Source organism: Eleutherodactylus coqui, chromosome 4 (genome assembly GCF_035609145.1).
Source record: "Eleutherodactylus coqui strain aEleCoq1 chromosome 4, aEleCoq1.hap1, whole genome shotgun sequence".
Classification (NCBI taxonomy): domain Eukaryota; kingdom Metazoa; phylum Chordata; class Amphibia; order Anura; family Eleutherodactylidae; genus Eleutherodactylus; species Eleutherodactylus coqui.
Window position 1 is genome coordinate 260,587,179 of NC_089840.1, and position 15,178 is coordinate 260,602,356.

Below are 15,178 nucleotides of genomic sequence, written 5' to 3' on the forward strand. Positions count from 1 at the left end.
CAATCAGCGATGCAAATCCATCCTGATTCCCGCACCTCTACCAGAGACTAAAACGACCCGTGCTAATATTTACAGAAGTCAAGGGGTTTACTCTTCAAAGATCTCAATAACATGGAGAGGCATCACGAATGACACTAATAAAGCACAATTTACAGGCATTGCTACTTCTCTCTGCTTAGAGACAGAACGTTTTTTTCCTTAAATCATTTATTCCGAACTGAAATCTTCCTACAGGAAAGCATATTTTACCTTAGGGAGTTTAGTCATTTTTTTCCGTTGCTTCCTAAATCTTAAAAGCTTTTCTCGGTCCTGCGGATAGAAATTAAAATAAGTTGTAAGTAGTTTTCCAGTATGTGACTGGCATGGGAAATTCAAGAAGCATATATCGCTAGGTTGTTTTAGGGGCTGTAACCGACAGATACGTCCCCAATGTTAACCCCCTACATGGCATTGCTGCATCGTAATCACCCTTACAATACATTGAGCACATTGTTTTATTCTGTATGATGAACACTGTAAAAAAAAAAACTAAACAAAGCCAAAATGCGTTTTTGTTCATTCTGCCTCCCAAAAATGTAAGGAAACTAATAAAAAAAAGTCATTTGTACCCCAAAATGGTGCTAATCAATATAACAGCTCATTCTGCAACATACAAGTTGGCATTTAGTTATGTTGATGGGAAAATAAAAAAAGTTAAAGGGGTTGTCCCGCGCCGAAACGTGTTTTTTTTTTTTTTCAATAGCCCCCCCGTTCGGCGCGAGACAAACCCGATGCAGGGGTTTAAAAAAAAAACCGGATAGTACTTACCCGAATCCCCGCGCTCCGGTGACTTCTTACTTACCTTGCGAAGATGGCCGCCGGGATCTTCACCCACGGTGGACCGCAGGTCTTCTCCCATGGTGCACCGTGGGCTCTGTGCGTTCCATTGCCGATTCCAGCCTCCTGATTGGCTGGAATCGGCACACGTGACGGGGCGCAGCTACGAGGAGCAGCTCTCCGGCACGAGCGGCCCCATTCAGAAGGGAGAAGACCGGACTGCGCAAGCGCGTCTAATCGGGAGATTAGACGCTGAAATTAGACGGCACCATGGCGACGGGGACGCTAGCAACGGAGCAGGTAAGTGAATAACTTCTGTTTGGCTCATATTTAATGCACAATGTACATTACAAAGTGCATTAATATGGCCATACAGAAGTGTATACCCCCACTTGCTTTCGCGGGACAACCCCTTTAAGGCTTTTGGAAAGTGGAGATAAATAAACCCAAAACATCACTGCGTCCTCAAAGGGGTTTTCCAGGGAAATACTACTGATAACCTATCATCAGGATAGATCATCAATAGTTAATTGGCTGGGGTCCGCCACTCAGGACCCCAACTGATCAGCTGAGTGGGCGCACATTGTCAGTGCCGCAACAAATAAAGGTTGAAGCAGAAGCCTCTGCATCGACCTCTGTGTAGTGGCCGGCGCTTGTAACTGCAGGCACGGCTCTCATTGAATTTAATGGAAGCCGTGCCTGCAGTTCAAGCGCTGGCCACTACATGGGTGGTCGGCGCAGAGACTTCTGCTCCAAATACACAGAGGTCAGAGGGGAAGCAGCGGAAGCCTCAGCGCCGACCTCTTTATAGTGGCTAGCACTTGTAACTGCAGGCACGGATCCCATTGATTTCAATGAGAGTCGTGCTTGCAGTTACAAGTTCTGGCCACTACACAGAGGTCAGCACAGAGGCTTCTGCTCCGAACTCTGTGTTATTGCTGCGCTGACAGCATGCACGCACTCAGCTGATCAGTCAGGGTCCCGAGCGGCAGACCCCAGCTGATCACCTATTAATGACCTATCCTGAGGATACATCATCAATAGTATTTCCCTGGAAAACACCTTTAATCTCTCCCTGACACGTTGGGTGTCTGTTAGAGATGAGCGAACGTACTCGTTACGAGTACTTACGCACCCGAGCACCGCCATTTTCGAGTACAGCAGTACTCGCGCGTAAAGATTCGGGGGGCGCCGTGGCGGCACGGGGGGTAGCAGTGGGGAGTGGGGGGGAGAGGGAGAGAGAGAGGGCTCCCCCCTGTTCCCCGCTGCTACCCCCCGCACCGCCGCGCCTCTCCCCGCCCCCCCCCCCGCGCCCCCCGAATCTTTACGCCCGAGTACTGAAGTACTCGAAAATGGCGGTACTCGGGTGCGTAAGTACTCATTACGAGTACGTTCGCTCATCTCTAGTGTCTGTGTATGGATGGGGCTCGGGAGCTGAGCCAGCTACATACATGATGGGTGATAGCCATCTTTAACAACTGATACCCGCCCGCCGCCAATGGAGATAACAGAGGTCACGGAGGTCAACCATGTAAATGCAATTATTGCTTACTTCCTGTCCCTGGGATGGACACCCATGCTGGGCTTGTTACAGTGCAGTTATCAGAGCTTTGTTTTTTAACAAGCACCTATGTGCATTGTGGGATCAGGACAAACTTTTCCCACTTTCCCATTCTATGACTGCAAGCAATGATCTTTATTTGCTGAATCTGTAATACTCCTTTAAAAGTGCAAATAGTATGAGCAACATTCATGTACAGAGCTCTGCAGGCGCTAATTTAGAGGCTGTGGACATCTTCAGGGGACAACATTTTTTTTACTTAAATGTATAGATTTTGGTCTGACAATCATTTCTGCAATAAGATTTAGTTAAAATGTTTTCCCCGTTTATCTTCTACAGCTTCTACATATCACTGCTGTATACTATAGTCTAAGTCTCAGTCGGAGGTCTGTCATTGAGGCTGATGGGCTGATTATTATTTTTTTTCTGCGCTTTTCATGAGCTAATTTATGACCAAAGCAAAGATAAACTTTATGAGGTCATACATTAACTGAAAAGAAGGTGCAGGACAGGAGAGAGCAGAGGGAAACTAAGCTGTCAGTCCAGCCTCACTGACAGATCACCTATTAACCCTTTCCAATCCAATTTGTATCCTGGTTTTCCAAGGGAGCTTGCTTAATTTTTCTGCCGTTATACAACGTCGCTATCTGCTGGCTAAAGCCAGTACTGCATTAGGTAACACGTTGGATAGGCTCCGACAGCAGAGAGGCTGGCAATATACAGTAAGAGAACCCCGACGGACGTCTTCCAACATCGGAGCTGTACAGCCTTAAATCATAATGTCTTCAGAGGTCAGGCAGTGGATTGGAAAGGTTTAAATATTGAGACTTAGGGCTTAAATAGACATACGCGTTTGCGGAGGCATTTCCGTACGTGAAAATCTTGCGCGTATAAAGCATCAAATCAAAGGCACTGATTTCAATGGATTCGTTGAGACGAGCGAGTTTCTGGCGTGCAAAATTTGCATCCGAGAAAAAGTGAGACTTGCCCTATCTTTGTCCGTGTTACGCAGAAAACTGCCATAGAAGTCTATAGTAGCTTTAAAAAAAAGAGAGGGGGAGGGAGTCACCCTTTGTTCAGCACAGGAAAACAAATACTGCTGGCCCTAAGGCCGCCTGCAGATGGGCGGAAATTCCGCCGCGGGATTTCCCGCGGAATTTCCGCCCTTGGAAGCTGCCATAGGATTGCGATAGCAAACGCGATCCTAGGCAGACGGCTGCGGTTTGGCCATGCGAAATCTCGCGCGGCAAACAAGCTGCAGCATGTCACTCACCGGCCACCGGCTCTGGTCTGCGCATGCGCCGGCTGCCCGGCAGCCCGCACATGAGAGATCCGGAGCTGCGGGGCGCGGGTAAGTACGCGCTGCTCTCTGCAAGCGCTCGGGTCGGGTCCCGCGGCGAGAATTCTCGCTGCCGGATCCAAACCGGCCATCTGCAGGCGGCCTAATTTGGTGTTTAATTGCCATTCTATTCCATGGGACAGGTGTAACATGCGAGCGTGTAAACTGGCATTTCAATTGCAATAAATTGCAGTTCTGTTAACTTTCAGATTTGTGAAAGCACAGTTACACTTTATGCCCCTCAACTTCTTAAAAGTGAAATAGACATGTGTCTAGTACTTACAAGGACGCTCTTCACATAGCCTGCAGTCTCCAATGTCTGGGAAGAAAGATGGAAATAACACCATAACATTTGTAACATGATGTTTGCAACAGTTATCTATTTACTAACCAAACTGCTACATTGTCTCATCTGATTACTAACAACCAGCCTGAAGAGAACTGAGAAAGCTTTCCTGGAACCACATGTGAATTCTGGTCAGAGGTGCAAGAATTAAAGCTTTATATGTTTTACCTTAGAAAGGTCATCAATTATTATTTGTTGCTCATTAATTTGTAGCCTTAAAAAGTCGATTTCCCTCTCTTCTCGACTTAGGTCAAGATCATTCAAAGAGCTGGGTCTTCGTATCGTGCCGGCCTTTTGTCTCTAAATGAGTAAATGTAAAAAGTACATATGGTTATGAACTGAAGTAAAACTGTAGTGGTGTTATAGATGACAAAACATTAAAGGGGGTTTCCAACTCCCAGAATGATTTCTAAAAAATACTCATTGTTTCCCTAAATGATCTACTAATTTTCCCATGTATCTCTAAAGTAACTCTCTGATATCAGGGACTGGAGGTGAGGTTGCCAATCAGGCTGTACTTGAGGCTCCTCTCCATATGTCTAAGATGGCAGTGGTGATTCTTAGACTACTCAATGCACACTGGGCACTGGTGGTGCATTGGTAGTCTAAAGCCCCATTTACATGCAATTATTAACACTAGAGATGAGCAAGCATACTCACTAAGGACAATTGCTCAATCGAGCATTGTCCTTAGCGAGTATCTCTCCGCTCAGCAGAGAAGGTTCGGGTGCCGGCACAGGTGACAGGTGAGGGGGGAGAGAGATCTTCCCTCTGTTCCTCCCTGCTCTCCCCCGCCGCTGGCAGCCGAATCTTTGCTCCCGAGCGGGCAGGTACTCGCTAAGGGCAATGCTCGATCGAGGAATTGCCCTTAGTGAGTATGCTTGCTCATCTCTGATTATCACCCAAAATTTGTTCAAATGATGTCTTTTGTAAGCGCTGCGGAATAAGTTGGCGCTATACAAATAACAAGTCACTTTCCCCGTTCTCCCTTTTGAGCAATAATCGTTGCGTATAAGTTCTACCATCGTCTGCTTCTTGGCCAAATAATGATTTTTAGTTCAGCCAAAAAAACATTGTTCAGCCGGCCAGCTGATAGCAGGGACCGCATGCTGTGATTCTCTGCGGGAGCACTGATAAGATTGTTTTCAGCTGCTGTCTTGCGGGAGAACAATGAAGCTGTATGCAGATAACAGACCACCTGCTGTTATTTGCATACAGCAAAGGGAGCCTCATTTGCACGCAAATGAAGCTAATAAGCTACTAATGCGCATTAGTGCCCATTAGTAGTTTATGCAAAATGATCGCTCAAACTATCATTCAAGCTACCTTTTGAACAAAGTTTGAGTGATTATCTTTGCCTGCAAATGGGGCTTTAGACATCGCATGTTGGTCTGATTGGTCTGTGCCGCTAATGTGAGCAGTAAAGATTAATCAGGAAGCAGCATGCCCTGTCTGACTAATGAAGAACAGTGTGCAACAAGTAGTCACCAGAATGCCATGGCCATGTTGGAAGGGATAAGAGCAGCTACTGAACAGGTGGATCAGTGGCCGAACTGGGAAATGGGGAGCACCAGATAATGTAACTTTGAACAAACTTTGTCTCAGGACTGGAGACTTGTTTTAAGTCTTCTTTCTTGTTCCTGAAGTTACCCCCGTGAGTTTTTTTTTTTTTGTTCCATCACTTCCAGTTCTTGATGTACAATGCCAAGTTGGACTGGGATGTATCTTGCTCCAACTCATGCGCACCAGCCAGAACTAACTGTGCATATGCGGATAATATAGAAATCAAGGAGGAGACATCCAGGCTCAGCAGTCAGTGATGTCAGTGATGACATGCCGTTCCTAGCTGGATGTGAAGGCATCTGGGAACAGCAGAGCAGCAGAAGTAGGAAAATGTGACCACCTTGAGATTGGGCAAATGGGACACTTCACAAAATGTAAGTATATTACAGTGTGGCTTGTATGGGAAACCTGGTGGCAATAGTTATTTGATGAATTGTAACCAGAAAAGCCATTGAATGGGTATGTACAATGCTACATCAAATAAATGACTGACCATATAATGTGGGACTAGACCAGGTCTACCAAAACAAGAGCTACTGTCTCTACCAGTCTCTTTGTTCTGGCCCATAGAAGGGTATATAGAGCTGTAGACCTCCTCTATGAAGTTCATATGCCGATATAAAAAATACATTCAGCTCTACTACATCTGTAAGTTCACCATCCCCAGCGGTCATCTTGATCACGCTGGCATAAATACAGCTAAACCAACTATAATATGTGAGGATCCTGCATAAGAACATAATAGTTCCAGATGTGATATTAGGTTTTGGACATTACTCACCATTTCTATGTTTTCTTGTGTTAAAAACTTTAATTTGTTTTCCATGCGGCGCAGTGAATGGGACATTTCCTCATTCTTCCGACTAAGGCGTTTGTTTTTGTCTAGAATAGGTTTATATTGACTTTCTGCTTCTCTGAGGCGTTTTAGCTGGAACACAAAAGTGTGGATGATGTTAGAGGAGAGAGGAGTGTGCAACTCATCAAATTAACATGGTTCAGATACAATGGTCCGATTTACTGATCCTGTCTAATACTTAGACAGTGCAAAGTTGGACTAGACAGTATTAAAATGGGTCACAGTAGCTCTGCTGGATGATAGATCTGCTGCATCTTTAGACTGTCTAGTCTAACTTTATACCACCTACTAAAGTTGGCTTAGTTTGTGCCAGATTTTTGCACCCACATTTTGATGCATTTAGTCTGCACCTCATTTTCATGAACATCATGCCCTTTTTGCAAACGTGTTTTATAAGGTTTCTGAAAGTGTCTAAAATACATCATAAATATGGTGCAAAACAGAAAAGTGGCGCATTACTAACAGTAAATCTGCCCCAATATATTTATACATGTCTTCATTGCCCACAATTAGAAATGTTTTAGATTTCTATAGGAAAAACATCCTTCTTTCTAGCCATTAAAGTAATCTCATCTTCATGTCCAGATATTGGTGGTAGACAAAGTTCAGAAAGCTGAGAGACCTGCAGTGCCTGTTGCCTGGAGCCATGAAGGAGAAAGCAGCTGTGCTATGGCTCCAACCTGGAGAGGGCAACTGGACTGTGATAAGGACTGAGGACAGCACAATAGATTCAGCCTCCTGACCTCAGACAAGCTGGGGTTAAGAGCAGTGGAGATTTATGTCCCACAGAACTGTAAGTGAGGCTGGCCTAAAAAAAAAAAAAAAACTCTTTGTGTGCACACCAAGTAAAGAGTTAAACTGTAATCAGTCAGCAGGCCTTCTGCAGAAGCTAGAGCTTATACTAAGGACTCTGAACTATTGCTAAGTTTCTGAAACCCAAATTCATAGTCTGTGTTATTTAAAGAGACATTGTGCATGCATATGGGAATCGACCTTTCTAAAAGACTATATTGGAGTGTTACCCTCAAAGGGAAAGTTGTGTATTTTATTCTATAACCTGTACATTCTAATACTCGGCATCGCTCTCAGTCGAGTGTTATTGCTTGCAATGTATGATTATTCCTAAGTTTTAGCTAGCAGTGGTTAGGTCCAAGTTAAACGACGGTAAAAGTTAACTTGCTAAATCATTATTGTTGTTTTATCATTGATCATTTCTATTTTTTGTGTGTTTCAATAAATACTGTACACTTTGGTTACTCCTTCTGCTGCATGGTATCTTGAATTCTGCGTCGCAACACCACCACCCGCAATAATTACACCAATGAGGTCATACACATTTTAGTTCACATTGGTCATTATAATTGTTCAAATTGGTCATAATTAGAGATGAGCGAGTATACTCGCTAAGGCACATTACTCGAGCGAGTAGTGCCTTAGCCGAGTATCTCCCTGCTCGTCTCTAAAGATTCGGGGGCCGGCGGCGGGTGACAGGTGAGTTGCGGGGGGAAGACATGGAGAGAGAGATCTCCCCTCCGTTCCTCCCTGCTCTCCCCCGCTGCTCCCCACCTCCCACCGGCCCCCGAATCTTTAGAGACGAGCGGGGAGATACTCGGCTAAGGCACTACTCGCTCGAGTAATGTGCCTTAGCGAGTATACTCGCTCATCTCTAGTCATAAGTGTTCAATGACAGAAGATGAAGAATAAACCATCTTCTAAGAATGCTCTAAGAATAAGAAACTATTGGGTAAAAATTTTAAATGCATCCAACTTTGTTAAAGACTACGACAGTCTGTTATCTGTCAGCTTTGTTCATTGTTAAAGGGGTGGTCTTGCAAGAAAATAATACATTTAAATGTGTCTAGCCCTGTATAAAAACTTAACAAAAGTCACAATCACTTCGCCTTTTCCCCTGCAGCTGCCAATCTGATGGTGCCCAATCCCAACTGCACTCTTCCTCTGGCTCCAGCAATGCTGTCTGGTCACAGGGTTACATGACTGCTGCAACCAATTACTGGCTGATCATTATTTCATCATCAGTTGCATACAGCGGGTAATTGACTGCAGTGGTCATATGACATACAAAAGGAAGAAAAGTGTAGCAGGGATCAGATACTGTCAGGACAGTAGCTGCGGGAGATTACTTTTTGGAGTATCATGAATGGTTGTTTGGGTAGAAATCAACTATAACGTGCATATGGCCACCTTTACAGACTACTGTGAGAAGAACCCCTCTTCTTGTGTGCCCATGATAATACTTCTTGTCCAATGACCCAGGCAGCAAAATGTTATCATAGATTAGGCAGTCCAAAAAATATCAATATTTGAACAGCTGATCAGAGTTGGCCATGATCCTTTATGACCCACCTGACTGATCAGAGATGGGTTATTCCTCCAGTTTCGAGGTACAATTCTGATCCAGGAACAGAAGGGATGAGGTTATATTACCTGTACTTGATATTCTCTGCCATCTGTCAGATCCACCATTCTGGTTTCGGCCATTGAAGATGGCCAATGCCGTTTTCTGTCTAGCTATTGCACACTGTGCAGTGCTGTCTGATTGTCCAGCCTGCATCATGTGAAGAGCTCTGGCCAATCAGAGATCAGGCATAGTGCATTAGTAGCCTAACACAGACAATGAACTGTGGGGATTTGTCTGAAGATTGTGCTGACCATCTTGTATGTCTGAAACCTAGACCTTGAATGGCAGATCGTATGGACAGCAGAGAAGAACAAGTAATAAATTTCCCTCCAGTTCCGAGACAGAATTTTAACGATTGTATTGTATTGAGTTGTAAGAGTGAAAAAACTTTACATAAATGAGAGCAGACCCCATAATGGAAATAAAAAAGTACCCTAGTGCCCCCCCCCCCCCCCCATACTGGCTCATGGTAACACCTCTCATAACTTGCAACTTCTGGAGTTCCATTTCCTTCTCGGCTTTAGCATAATAAGTCAGAAATGGAATAATTTGGAGTAAACACCGATGCACATACCAGTTCGTTCCTCTCTTCCGAAAGCAAAGCATTGCGGTCTTCCAGTTTCCGAATAATCGCACTTAATTCTGCAATTTTTAGTTGAAAGCGGCGTGCGTCCTTTTCATCCAACTGCTGTTCCTGAAACAAATATCCACTGCAAATAACTGGAAATTGAACAAATGACAAGAGCTTTCAAGTGAGGATAACGTTCACCAAAAGTCACTGTGATCCCACTGAGGTCAGACCATTACAGTGCAATCGGCACATACCAAGCATGTCTGAGTGAAAGGGAAATGTAAGTCTATGAAAGCACGAAGAAAGCCACAAACATCACGTAGAGGAACATTCTTGCCACCGCAGTGTATAAACCAGACCTGTGCACACATACAGTACATATCACATTTCTGCACATTACTCACCCAAAGGCTTTCCTATTCTGCAACAGCAAAATGATTGTTATCACCAAATGCAGCTGCCCCCCCCCCCCAACCCCCTGTCGAATCCGCTATAAGAACATGAAACCAGTCATGTATTCTGGCTATACGCTTGATAACCTAAAGGAAGGTTAAAACTGGCTGGTGCAGCTCTAAGACTGTAACCAGTCTTCATCATACAATTGGTGCAGGAGAGACTTTGGGTCAACAACCCTAATAATCAGGTTGTTAAGGGGAACCTGTCAAGTTGAACAAGTCGTCTGAACCACCAGATTCATGTTGTAGAGCAGGAGAAGGTGGACAGATTGATATATAGGTTGGTGGGAAAAGATTCAGAATAACTCATGTTTTATTCTTTGAAATCACTGTTTTGTCTTAGGAGTCCAGTGGGCGGTCCTATCAGTGATTGACAGCTGTCAGTGTAGGACCACCCACTGGACTCCTGAGCTTAAAATGAGCAGGGATTTCAATCAATAGGTTCTACTGAATCTTTTTAGACACAATTACATATCAATCTGCTCAGCTCCTTCTGCTCTATAACATGGTGTCAGAGGTGGGACAGCATTTTCGTGGTGACAAGTTCCCTTTAAGCGAAGAAAGGCAAAAATAAAGAGTTTTTATGGGCAAAATAAAGAAGGATAAAAAAAAGCCAAGAGTTGCCGATTGGTATTGTAAGCAAATAAAGGAAGAAAGCGCACAATACTGAAGCAGAAAGAGTGAAGCTTGGCATGATCGGTAAGATACAGCAATTATGGCAGATCCTACTTCAAGAATGTGCTTTAAGAAAGATGACAATAAAAAGAAGACAAATATATACTTCTACAACGATCATATATGTCCCTTAATAGCCATGAGCATATATACACAAAATCTTCCACAAAGTCGCTAAACTAGCCGAGTGGGAAAATCCTCAATTTGATCAACTATCTTAATGAAATACATTTGCCTCTCCTAAGACATTGCTCTTGTGAGGACCAAATTTATGGGCTACTTGGCTGATGACGTGCATAGACAGAAGAGAAGTAGTTACATAGCGAGAACCAAATTGAAGCCTCTCCCAGTGAAGGGTCATGCCACCACAATCGTCTTAATAAATGGCAAAAGGGAACATTATTTGTTCCCTTCTCTGTTACCTTGTACCCTGTCTCCAATGGACAGGAATCTATACTGGTTCACACCATCTACTGTGAAGGGACAAGTTATTACCTAATTTAAGCTTTGGCAAATTGGAAATAAAATAAAATAATGGAACTGATTTATTAAAACAGGAATTTCATATACCAGTCTTAAAAGGACACTCACTTTTCAGGCAATTTATGCTCATGAAGTAGCCTGTGTGTGCCTCATCAATCTTATAATATGTACATTTGCCACTAGGGGTCTTCATTCGAGCCCTTCTGCAATCCACCACCTGTTGTTAGGTATTAAGCTTCTGTAGTTACTAGGATGCTGGGACTTTTTCTTAGCGGTTGGGGAGGGGTTGACTTCACAGGCTGCTCCCTGCACTCACAGACTGACAGATCTGTTTGCACAGTGTTTGCAATCTCACCAATCTCTGCCCTTTCCTGCTATTAAAGCAAGTGCATGTGTGTATACATTATTAATAACTATTTTAATGTCTGACTTCTACAATTGTCCTGGGAAAGCAGAAGGGTTGGTATTCAAATACTGCCTTTCTGCTGATTGGACCAAAGACAACAGAATTTATTATGGGAAGTGAGGGAAAGGAAGTGCAGGGCAGTGAACTACTGGCAGAATGGTAGGCTTGCAACACACCCCCTACATAAAAGTGGATTGCAAACAGCAGGGCAACAGACCACCTAAAAAACAGAACTTATAAACATGAAACTGGGTGTAAACAGGAGAAAATAAAGAAAGCCTGGTAAATTTGTACATACAGTGTTGTAAAAATGTGCCAAATTTAACAAGAGGCACACGCCTTTAGGGCTTAGTCACACGAGCGCATCCAGGCAACAATACGCCCATTTTCCTGCACAAAGAAGACGGATGCACCTGCAATGCGGATGACTCTCCGCAGCGCTGGAAGAAAGTACACATGACCGGCAATTGAGCTGGTCATGTGTTCTTTCCGCCGGCGGTGCGGAGAATCGTCCATACCTGCAGTGCGGCCATCTTATCCTGCAGGAAGACAGGCGCATCGGCACCTGGATGCGCCCGTGTGACTAATCCCTTAAGATAAAAATGAAATATTCACCTGCTATGCGCAGGGGTAGATTTGTGTCACTTTTGCACTATTTTCTGGCTTAAAATGTAACGCAACCCTTTAGTTTCAGGACAAATTTCTGTGCTTCCCCTTCAGTCCACTGATCTGGGCTCCAAATCCTAGATGCCAAAAAACGTGACCCAGAATCAATGGATCAGAGAGATGGCAGAGAACAGTTGAATGCAATATACTCCTCTCCTCCTCCTCTCCCAGGACATAATTTTGCCACAAATCTGGTCATTTTGGATAAGTTGGAACCATGCTTGCCAAGCCTCCTTCAGGTTGACCTCACCCATTTTTCTTGCCACTTTTAAAAAGTGATGAGAAACTAAAAGAGTTGCCAATTTTAGTGCAAATATGGCATACATCATAATTTTCAACTTTTCTATGCCATAAGAGAGGCAAAAATGGATAGGATCCAACCAGAAAGACAACTGAGGAAACATCTATGCACTTGATTTAAAGGGATTGTCCAGCATAAGAAAAACATGGCTGCTTTCTTCCAGAAACAGTTCCACACCTGTCGATGGGTTGTGTTTGGTATTGCCCCAGATCAGCTTTATTGGGGTAAAAAGGGCTAAACTGTACCATCACAGACAAACTTGTGAACAGGTGTGGCACTGTTCTTGGAAGAAAATCAGACATGTTCTTCTAATCCTGGACAACCCCTTTAAGGAATTGTCAGACATTATGAAGATTAAGAAACAAAGGTCTGCTTTATCGTTCCAGAAAGAGTGCATCCCCTGTTCATTGCATGTGTCTGTTATTACTGATCAACTCCATTCACTTGAATTGAGCTAAGCTTTAAAGGGGTTGTCCAGTTATAAACTATTGATGACTTATCCTCAAGATAGGTCATCAATAGTAAGCCAGCAGGGATCCTTCTTCTGGGAACCTTACTGATCAGCTGTTTACTGCCCAGTGTGTTTGTGCACTGAGCTGATTTCTGCAGGAAGCAGACAGCTCCATTATCAATGCAGTGGCCAGGCTTGGTATTGCAGGCCAAGTTCCCATTAAAATCAATGCAAACTTTGCTTGTAATACAGAGAGAACAGAGCTTTCTGCTTCCTGCAAAAGTCAGCTCAGTGCACGTGCAAATTGGCCAGGAGAACAGCTGGTCCCTGGTGACTAACCACTCAATGAGAGAGCAGCGCGGAACTCACCCGCTCCTGCAGCTCCGGCTGTTTCAAGTGCCGGCTGCCTGGCAGCCGGCGCATGCGCAGAGCGGAGTCAGCAGCCGGTGAGGGACGTTTCTGTGTGGGGCTTCTGCCACAATTTGTTTTCTGCGCGGGATTTCACGCAGACAAACCGCGGCATCTGCATGGGATTGCGTATTGTAATGCAATCCTATGCAGGCGTGTACGGGCGGAAATTCTGCGGGGAATGCCGCCGCGGAATTTCCGCCCGTCTGCAGGTGGCCTTATTCTGAGGATTGGCCATCAATAGTGTACAACTGGACAACTCTTAAAATTGTAAGATGTACGATGCAAATGGGAGATGACATGCCTCTGCAGCGCCACCTATCTGAGGGCAACTTTCCTAGAAATCAATGTCCAGCCTGGGAACTTATGCCAAAACTAGAGTTTTCTCTAGACCAGCAGCCATGCTGTCTGCTATATACACCAATGAATAATGTCTTTATTCACAATATCTTGATATTGGAGAAGAAATAAATGTTGTATATTCATAGAAATATAAACTTCCTGTTCCTATAACTATAAAAAGAGACACTTTATAATGTTATCGCCTTATGAAGCATATAACCTTCACTCTGAATACCCCTTTAAGGATGAGCCATAAAAAATCACTTCTATACTGCAAGCAGAAAGTCTTTATAGTTCTGGGTAGGTATGCATTAAATAGTAGAAGAAGAGTCAGGAAACACTTATTCCCTACATGCCTGTACAGAATATATGGATATGAATTATTTATCATGTCTGCATAGACAATGTACACCGAGGGGACTTTTTCATTCCAAAGGTTTTTCCTGCTTATGGTAAATGTGCTACAATGTATCATTCATATATATTATGAGACATCTCTACAAGTTGCTCTCATGGTGTTTTGCTGGTTACTTAGCTTTGCAGGTCCATTATTATGCAATGTACAATAAAAGGAATAATAGTAGACTTATGAAATAAAGGCTAGGGTCATATCGTACTTCGGCCAAGGGTGTACAGCTTCTATGGGTCCTGGAAAATGGATGGTTTAATGCTCTTTGCTACTAAATGTGAAGAATCTGTGCGGGACTTCCCTCTCAAGGGGTTGGAGAAGGAGAGGAAAGCCAAAAGCAGACTCCTCTATCCTGGGTGGCAAAACACATCACCATCAAAGGATGTTTATCTAGTACGTCAGCATAATGAGAGCCTAATTTCGATCTTCGCAATGGGACTCCCTCTCTTCTATGTAAGCCAGTGGTTTGGACATTAAGGGTGCATTCATACGTGGTAGATGTTGGTGTGGATTTTGACGTGGATCGGCAGCAGATTTCCTCCTTTCAGTTGAAGGGGTGAAGTCTGCTGAGGATTCACATCAAAATCCCATCCATGGTGTAAATTTTGATACAGAATTTGACATAGATTTTGGTGAGGATTTTCTATTGAAACAACATAATAGAAAATTTTATATCAATTTTATATATAAAGTTGCTACCTTTTTAATTTTAGAAAAATGGGGAGGATAAAAATAACTACTCTGTTTTTCTAAAAATAAGCCCTAGCCTAATTTTCAGGGAGGCTTGACATATAAGCCCTACCACGAAAATAAGTTACACTACATTAACAAAAAGAATACATTACCCAGCAGGCTCAGACCAGGTCCCTCCCGCTGCTCTATAGAGGTTCAGCGCAGTTCGGCGCAGTTCCCGTAGTCCTCAGCCGCTCGTACATCACTTCCTGGTTATGGGATTCCCAAATCCCACCTCCAGGAAGCGATGGCTGTGATTAGTTCTTCCACCACTGCTCAGCCAATCAATGCAGTGCTGGATAAAACAATGCGATGGCTGTGATTCGCTGCGGCTCAGCCAATTTATAAATCCCACCTCTACAACGCAATGGCCGTTGAT

At 43.9% G+C, this 15,178-nt stretch overlaps 1 protein-coding gene across 15 annotated transcripts in view; it reads right to left on the minus strand.

Annotated features, from left to right (window-relative positions):
* The window catches only part of JAKMIP3 (Janus kinase and microtubule interacting protein 3), a 75,814-nt gene that overhangs the window by 29,874 nt on the left and 30,762 nt on the right, over positions 1-15,178 (minus strand). For 8 of the 15 annotated variants that reach the window (XM_066598864.1, XM_066598860.1, XM_066598861.1 and 5 more), the window contains 5 exons: positions 9,475-9,594; positions 6,407-6,553; positions 4,231-4,362; positions 4,000-4,035; positions 250-309 (listed from right to left, as the gene is read on the minus strand). In XM_066598864.1, the coding sequence (XP_066454961.1) occupies positions 250-309; positions 4,000-4,035; positions 4,231-4,362; positions 6,407-6,553; positions 9,475-9,594 (495 nt within the window). The remainder of the gene's footprint in view (positions 1-249; positions 310-3,999; positions 4,036-4,230; positions 4,363-6,406; positions 6,554-9,474; positions 9,595-15,178) is intronic. The other 7 variants (XM_066598863.1, XM_066598859.1, XM_066598853.1 and 4 more) reach the window with 2 other exon arrangements.